Source organism: Cuculus canorus, chromosome 3, assembly GCF_017976375.1.
Source record: "Cuculus canorus isolate bCucCan1 chromosome 3, bCucCan1.pri, whole genome shotgun sequence".
NCBI lineage: Eukaryota > Metazoa > Chordata > Aves > Cuculiformes > Cuculidae > Cuculus > Cuculus canorus.
In genome coordinates this window covers 108,187,849-108,196,773 of record NC_071403.1, presented here as the reverse complement: position 1 = coordinate 108,196,773, position 8,925 = coordinate 108,187,849, and the positions used below count along the sequence as shown (strand labels likewise).

General features: G+C 48.4%; 1 protein-coding gene across 1 annotated transcript; it reads left to right on the top strand.

Moving 5' to 3' along the window:
* Positions 1-4,952: 4,952 nt before the first annotated feature.
* Positions 4,953-8,597, top strand: LOC128851694 (uncharacterized). Its single transcript, XM_054062363.1, is given in 4 exon segments — positions 4,953-5,657; positions 7,882-8,199; positions 8,202-8,248; positions 8,250-8,597. Coding segments are annotated over 4 exon segments (1,203 nt in total). The 3' UTR covers positions 8,383-8,597.
* The last annotated feature ends 328 nt before the right edge of the window (positions 8,598-8,925 follow it).

Genomic DNA, 8,925 nt, shown 5'->3' with positions numbered 1-8,925 from the left:
TCCGTCTGCCATCACTTTGTCCCACTTACCTAACTTTTCATTTGCTCCTGCTCCCACTGAACGCAAATACCAAAACATGCAGTGGGTTTAAAAGGAGCAGCCTTTACTAGAGCCTTCCAAAGTTTTTCCCAATCATTCTGTATCTTACACAGAATTGTCCACCATGCTGAGTATTTCATGCTCTGGATGTGGCATAACAGTAAGCTGTGGTCTCACTACTGGCACTGAAGATTTTGCCATTGAAACAAAAAGAGCAGAACTGGATCATCCTTGGCTGCTATACATCTCATTGCTGATAATGGGGGCTGCCTGGCAACTCCTGTCAAGGCAACACTGCCAAGGAATGGATGCTTTCTCCTATGTATTCTTTCATAACTTCACTTTAGTTCCTTGCTTCTTGCAGAACCAATGCTTGTACGATCACTTGGCATGTCTGCAAGCGTGTACTCCCAGTAACTTTCGTACCTGTTTGCTGATTTCAACAACTTCCACATGCAGAGATATAAAAAATAGTTCTGGAAGGTGTTCCTACCTATGTCAGGAAAACGAATTGCTTCAGAAAGGGCAGGGGGAATTTTATAAACATACCTTAAGAAAACAAAGTCTTGGAACAATTCAGTGAGAATTGGTTTTGCTTGTACTTGCAAAATATAAATTCTTCGTATTTGCAAATAATAGCTGCGTTTTGCAAATACATGTAGGAAATGAGGCTTCATTAGTTCCTCTGCTTGTGGAACTGCTTATTAATCTTTGGTAAGGATTTATCCTACAAGCAGTTGTTGCCAAGTTTTCTTAATAGCCACTTGCAAAGGGCTTTATCCTTGTGCCTTTGGGAAGGGCCAGTCAGTTCCATATGCTGGGATTTTGCTTAGGTAAGTCTTTCCAAGAATGCTGAAAAGCTGGAGAAAAGAATTATACTTACAGATTTGTTGAGAGTCTTGTTTTACTGTATTCAGACCAGTATCTTAAAACACAATACTTAATAATTTTCCCAGCTATATTTGTGGGTCCTCTTATAAGTCTCAAGGTCCATAGTGCTATTTTCTCTAGAAGGGATGCCCGTGGTGCCATTATTGCATTATACCCAGACACTCCTGGTTTTCCAGACTAGCTGTTCTTAATGAAAAACGAAAATCATGTCCTCGTGTTAGAAGTTCAGCTGATTCGGCCTTCATTTTCTCAATGCCTCTGGACCTAAAGAGTTTCTTCATGTTCCCGTTGTTGTTCTTGTTATACAATGCAAGCATAACAGCTAATAATGGACAACAGGAAAAAAAATGGAGAGAATAGATAATTATTCAGAACAGAGGCCACAGAGATATTTCCAAATAGCTAGCACAGTTGTCAGAGAGGGAGGAAATAATGCACAGGATCATAGCAGAAAACTTTCCAAAATTTCCAGTGAATTAAGCAAATCATGAAACCAGCTTCTCAGAAAAACACGTCTCCTCTTGCACATTTCTTCAGGCCTGAAGGGGGGCTCACAAGCGGCAGCATCCCCCAGCTGCCTCCAATCGTGGGAGCTCTGCAGTTGGCTAATGTCTCTGCAAAACCCGTGCTTAGATTTGGGCTTCTCTTTTTCCCCCTGAAGCCTTTTATTTTATAAGGTGTTAGCCTGGCTTTGGGAAGTTGGCTATGCAAAGCTATGGCAGAGCGATGGGACAGAGACAACCTGCCCCTCTCCTGCAACACACCTTCCCCTCACAGCTGCTGAGCAGTGCTGCCCACCAAAAGCAAGTCTGAGAGTTTGCCAGGGTGAAGACAGGGAAAAGGAATGTGAGATCTGGCCCATGATACTGGTCAGCATTACAGGATCCTCAGCAGAGGCCATTGTTATTGAGAAGGATGGAGACCATTCTCTATGACATCTCTTTTTGCCTCAGCCAAACATGATAATTCCTTTTTTAGATATGTCTTTGTTAAACTAAATACACTTGTTTGTTTGTTTCTTATTTATCCCATATGTCTAGAGAAAGTAGGATGAAGTAGGAAAAAATATTAAGTTGTCATGTAATTGAAGATGATGTCTAACTGTGCTTATAAACTCAAGTGAATTTAACTTGAATGTTTCTCTTTTTTCCTTGAGTATAGACCCCACACACGTACTGATGTATCTTCAACCCTTCATTGAAGATAAAGCCTTTGTTTCTGCCACCAGAAATGCTTCTGTCACTACAGTAATGAGAAATCACCCAGGATATTCTTTTCCGAAAGATATTTATATCTATATTGTCCTGCAGACCTTAAGACTAGCCCCTCCCTCAAGTGCCTTTGGCAGTTGCATTCTTTTTTTTAATGATTCTTGTATTTTTTTTTTTTTTGCAAGATGATAATTTTTGCATAGCTTGGAGCAACAGTTGGAGGAGATACACAACACACTCCTAAGATTTTAAGATAATAAAGATGGCATATCTGGCCAGGGTTTAACATTGCATCTGTACTGATTGTATGGACTTTCCTTCTGTATAAGACATTCCTCGTGCCCAGGTTGTTAGGCACTTGGATTAGCTGAACCAAGGCTGCAAGCCTCCACCACACTCACTTCCCAAAACGCCAGCAATGTGTGCAAGCCCTAGAGGACTCTGTCTCCCATTGTGCTCCAGGATTAACACTCCCAGTGCATGGCATAGCAGGATCTGCATCCCAGAGCACAGAAAGGACCTATACGCTCAGCTTTCAGTGCATGACTGGGTGCACATGCGAGGACCATCATGTTTAGGCTCTGAGCAGGAGAGCTCAGGTTATCCCCGGGGTACCAGTGACCTAAAGACACCATTTTGGACTTGAAAGTTGCTTTTGTTATTAATGCTGCTGAGTCTCTAAAGACAACACAAGTTACAAACTGCCTATTCCCAAGCAGTTGTGGTGTAGCTTTGCTCCCACCCCCAGAGATGTTGCCTGCCATTCATTTAATGGGCTCGGTTGAGCTGGGAAGTGCCTGGGGGAATCTCTTAGCTTCCGAATTAACAACAGAAGGGGTCAGTCCTTGCCGAAGGTAGCAGTCACATTGTGTTTCCTGAGAATAAGGGAGGCAGAGAAGGTGCCATTTCCAGCTGGGAAAACACTAACTTTTATTGTACATACAATGCAGAATAGAGGACCAAAGAAGAGGTATTGAAGGAAGGTACTTCTAGAAATGATGACAGGCTTTCTAGGCAAGAAAGGAGCATTTGTGAAGAGGGAGGAGGGCATGGGAGAGGTTTTCGCAGGCCCTCCCAAGCTGTTCATCACTCCTGCAATCTGAGTTTTATCTAAGATACCACGGAGCAGCACAGAGGCCTCGTGGGCTGGCTGCTGGTGGAGGCTGGAGCAAGGTGTTCCTGCAATCTGATCTCAGATGTTCGAGCTGGGTCTTGTTAATAAGATCCAAGAATTAAGAGCTTGGAAGTGCTTAGGAGCTCAGTGTGTTTTTTTTCCAAGAACGTGATCGCTGAGGCTGAGCACAGAACCTGCAGTTTAGGGCTGGAGTAGACTTCAGTGCAAAATGAATTTCCTGCCAATCAGCTGAATATCCTGAGACCTCACTGGGAAGTGGAGAACTTTGCTCCTCTGTTGCAGGTAGGGTGATATGCTTGGGGCTATTCCTTAACCGTCAGGACACAGCCATGGTTTTTCCCATGCGATCCCATTGCTGGACAGGACTTTTTTGAGACAATACCAATCAAGAAGAGTTGTGTGTGCATAGACTGCCCCGGCTTGGACCTGTTGGACCATGGGGACTGTCCCCTGTCGGAAGTCATAAAGGGAAATACAGCATTCACTATCTGTGGCCTGTGGGAGCCAAGATCCAGTTAAGCAAAGGGAAGCCTCATTAGCCTCAAGGAACTTCCTTAAAAGCAAAGGAAGAGGGTGCAGTTCAAAGACAGAGGGATACCATGGGATGAGCAGGATTGCAAAAGCCTGGAGGAGCACAGGGCAGGAGATCTGAAGCTCACAGAACTTGCTCTGCCCTGCAACAGCAGCAGCCAGCAGCTCACAACTAGCGGCCACTGACCAAATCAAAAGGAGACCGCTGGTCCCTGGTAGAATCTGGAGACCATATTCATAAGGATCCCCTGTTAGTGAGCACCATTTACTGCCTAGTCATATCTGACAGCGAACGTGATTTCCTGCATGCAAAAGGAAAATTAGGCAGCAAAGCCTTCATGCTGTAAGATGAAGGGCAGAGCAGTACAGCAAGGCCAGAAATCCCAGCAAGGGGCTTGCAGTGGCTCTAAAGGTCTCAACAATCATTTCCAAGTTGTGGCAGCATCTCAGACTGTATAGGAACTCTGTTTAAAGCTTTTATGCTCCACTCTTACCCCTGTTCATTAGCTCATTTCATAACCAGAAGTTACCAACTTTCCTCTCTCTGTCTCAGGTTTTGGTATTAATAGCATTTATGAGGATTGGACTAGGATTATGTGCAGTTATCAGTGAGAAAACCAGAGAGTCCAAAGCAGAATAAAAGCCCAAAGAGGAAAAAAAGAAAAAAGAAAAGAAAAGAAAAAAATGGTATCATGCATAGGAGGGTGAGCTCCTTGTTCCCACTGGAGGGCCCTCAGTATTTGCAGGACTGCTGCTTGGCCTTGGCGTGCTTCCTCCAGCAGCATGTGACACTGCGCCAACATTAGTGAGCGAACGTGGGAGAGCTGGTAAGTTTGGTTGTGTTTGGATCCTCCTGCTTTTATCCAGCTGCTAAAACAGCTGAAAAAAGGACAAGATGGTCCCATTTCCACAGGCGCTTTTTCTGTTGATGCTACAGGAGCGATCCTGCAGGTCAGTGGTGGGAGCGAGAGATAAACAGGAGAAGCAAGTTGTCCGTCAAGATGAGATTTGTGCAGTGGAAACAAGCGGGATGCAGTGGAAACAAGGCGGGATGCGGCTTCGCGCAACGCGATCCGTGGAGGTTTCCCTCCCAGTGAATGAGGGAGATGCTCTGACGCAGCGGCCGCCGCGCGGGGTCACGGGAAATGGAGTCGCCCCCGCCTACGCCTACGTGCGCGCCCCGAAGGCGCAGAAACACAGTTCCCGGCGTTCCCCGCGGCGCCCCCGCCCGCTCTCTCAACCCCCGCCCTCCCGCGAAAGCCCATGGGAGCTGCAGTCCGAGCCCAGGGGCGCCGCCTGCTGGCCGTGTGCACCGCGCTCCGGCCCCGCTGCCCGGCTCCCTCCGCGGGAGGCGGCGCCCGCGCTGTTTGCGAACGCGGCGAGTCCCGCTCGGCGCGGGACGAGGAGAGCGCGGGCGGTGCCTCTGCCGGGGAGCGGAGCCGGCGGCCCGGCCCGGGGCCGGAGCAGGGCGCGGCCCCTCCTCCTGCAAGGCCGGGCAGAAGCGCCGCTGCCCGCACCGGGCATGGCGGCCGCGGCGCCGGAAACCGCCCCGGAAGCCGTCCCTCCGCTCCCGTGATGCCCCGTGGTGGCGCCCGTTCGAGTCCCGCCGCCCGCCGAGCAGGAGTAGACGGCGGCTCCGCGTCCCGGTCCCGGCGGCTTCACCCCGGCCCTGGATGGCCGCGGCGGGGCCAAGCGCCGGCGGAGCGAGCCGGGGATGGCGTGTCCTTCGGTGCGGGTGTCATCCCCGGGAGAGCGGCTGCCGCTTCGCCCGCCACCTCCTCAAGCACGTCCTGTACCGGCGGCAGCAGCTCCCGCTGCCCTACGAGCGGCTCGGCTGCTTCTGCCGCCGGGTGAGGGGCCGGGAGGGAGCCCCGGGGGCCGTTCTGTCCCAGCCGCGCGTGTCTGAGCGCGGCAGCCGCTCCTCCGTTGTCTTCAAAATGTGCTACGTTTAAAAACGGGAATAAAGAAGTTGTTGAGGAAAGCACACCTAGAGAAGCGGCTGATGCCTTCCAGCACGGCCAGGCTGGGGCTGGGGTAGAGGGCACCAACGAGGAGAGGGTACGTTACCCTTGCTTGCAAAGATGATTTTGAAGCACCAGGCCCAGCCCAACTGGTGAAGAAACTATTCTTTTCCTTGTATATATGGAGTACTATCCCTGCTGAAAAATCCACAGAGTAGTCACACCCCAGGAGATTAAAAAGACTTGCAAGACTTTCTGTGCAATTCTGTTAACTAAAATATACCTGATTCGCCTAGCAGTTGTCCCTCATAAGTCACCCAGCTCTCCTGTGTTCCCAGACTAGGAGCCCTGGAGGATTTTGCTACAGACATAGAGCAGCTGCCCCAAAAGTAACTGTAGTTGAAAATCAGCCGGCAGCTGCAGGCTTCCTGCAGCCTGAAGCAAGGAGGCATGTCTTGAGACACCTAATGCCATATTTTTCAGTTGTTTTTAAAGTATTACTAAAAAGAGGGTCCTAGTGGGAAACCAATGGGAAAAATAGCACCTAGGGGCTTCTGAAAATCCTACTGAGTTCCTGTCTACATCTGCTGTCTGATCCCAAGACACTTTATGGTCAAGTAAATGTGACACTGATTTTGTGTGCTGTGGTACAATGTGACCTGTGGCCTGGGTGATTAAAAGTAGCTGCTGTCGCCAGATGTTCCACGTGTCTCCTTAGACTGCTTATTTAAAGTCCTGACAACATCTACCACCAAGCAGTCCAACACTTAGTGGGCCAAAGGACTATTTCTGTTTGCTTCAAGAGCTGTAATGTTGAAGCATTTATCTGAAGTAGTTTGAGGCTGTGCCTATGATGACAACTGAGGGGTGAACGATTTCAGGAGTATAACAGGTTCCTCTTAGGCCGGTGAAGTGTATTCTATGATTTCTTTCACCTCACAATTATTGTAGTTCAAGAACTATACTGGGCTTGCTCTTGAAAAGTCTTACCGACACACAGCATTCACATTTTCATCGCACCTTCAACACTGATCCAAAATTAGACTGTGTTCCTGAAATGAATATATTGCTCTTCAATATGCAGGGTGCCAACTGAACAATAAGTTGTGGTGTATATACTTAGATAGTATTATCCTCGGGTAAGACAGGAAGATTTACTTTTTGCCACACCTAAGGTCATAAGGTAAATAATAGAAATTGTTTTCCAAGTGGTCTGCTTGAAAGTTATAGCAATTTATTAGCTAAGAGAACCATTTTGCCTGGTAGCAGAACTATAGATAAGATAGTAAAATAGGTAAGAGAAGTAATGTTATAAAACTCTAAATAAATAGATATCAATAATCTAACCCAGCATACAAATCTAGAGACGTTATTGCTATTTTTTTAAACTCAGGAATACGAACAAACTTCCATATACTTGGTATAAATATCCAGACCTCATCTTATTTGAGTCAATTCATGTCAGTTTAATAAGAAGAATGGTGCCAACAATTTTAAAGAAAGCTCCACGTGTTTTTTGACTCTGGAATGTCTCCAAGCGAGTCACACTCCTAAAAAGAATTTTTGGCCATCATCCTTCAGAGGCCCCGGGGGCCGTTCTGCCCCGGCCGCGCGTGTCTGAGCGCGGCAGCCGCTCCTCGAGCCGAGCGCTCGCTGGGGCCGCGTTCTTCGGTGCCCCCGCAGTGGCGTTTGGGAGCGGAGCTCCGGGTGAAGGGCCGGGAGGCCTCAGCCGGTTCCTGGCTATCTCCCGTTGTCCCCTTTCCTGCTCAAAGCCTGTCACTGTTTGGTTTGTTACTCAGATGGCTCGAAGAAGAGAACAGTGTTAAGTGGCTATGGAGTGGCGGCTGATCTCTAAGAGATGACGCTTGTAATTCCCGTGGGAATGGATCAGTGGCGTGATTCCGATTCACACTGAGTAGCAAGAGAGCGGCCTTTCCGTGTTCCTCTTGGGTCTCCTGATTCTATATGTGGGTAACGATGTCTCTTTAACAGGAGCCCTTTGAACACTCCGTGACTTCCAGGGATACGATGGGCCGTGCTCTCTGCAGAGTGCCTTGGGACTAATGCATCCTAATGAGGAGATGTACTACGCCTGTTTTACTTTGTTTTCCAGGATGAAGATGTGAGTAAGAAGCCACCCTCCCTAGAGCGGGCAAGCAAGAAATGGCAGCAGCTGCTGACAGACCTAGAGGGACTGTTCCAGCACGTGGAAGTAATATTAAGTTTGACACGGGTTTCTTGTGTTCTTTTTCTACTTGGAGGCACTGTTATGAGCCCCAGGGAGTTCTATGAGCTCAACTTGGAGAGTATCTGTGAGGGCAGTGCTGAGGAGAGCCTGGAACGTGCCTCCTGCGTTCGCAAGCTTTTTCGCTCCCTCTTTGTTGCGGATGTCTTCAGTGAACTTGAGGACCTGCCTGTGACCTGCCTGTCGTGGGCACTGTTGTCATGCTCCAGGGGCACTGCAGTTGTGCTGATGACTGGAACACTGACCGTGAACTTGTCCTGTGATGGAGGCATCGACATAAGCGCCTCACCTCATCAGCCTCTGGCTTCTACTTGGGAGGACTATGTCTGGTTTCAAGCACCGGTGACCCTCAAAGGCTTTCGAGAATGACCTGTGCTCTGTGGAACTCTAGTGGAATATTGAATGAGCTTTGATGATACTTTAAGGGACACTGACTTTATCAAATGTAACCGCATATTCTTGTCTGTTTGGGTCTCTTCTTCAGGGCATCTGCTGTCTTCCTACAGCTCGACCCTGTTCCTCTGCCCTCACCTCTGGAATTGTTGTTGAAAGCAAATACCTGTTAAGGTACAGCCGCACCTTCACCACCCCCCCACTCCACCCCCCCACCCCCCCCACCCTATCCCGAGTGATTCTATAGGGACGTGAGTTGTGGCACAGGAGATGAATTGCTGTGTGGGAGTAAAAGTTTCCTGTTGTGTGCTTACTGAATTGGCAAATACTGGAGACAGTCTTCTCTCTCCGGGCTGTTTCTCTGGTAACAAGTACTATGTTAGCTGATTGTTTGGGGCTCTAGATAGCGTGTGTGAATACACTTGGCCTTTGCCATCAAGGCCATCACTGTTCTTTGTCTCTCCTGCTTCTGTAAAAGGAGAACTTTCCCTGCAGGCTGATCAGGCCTGAGTACTCAAG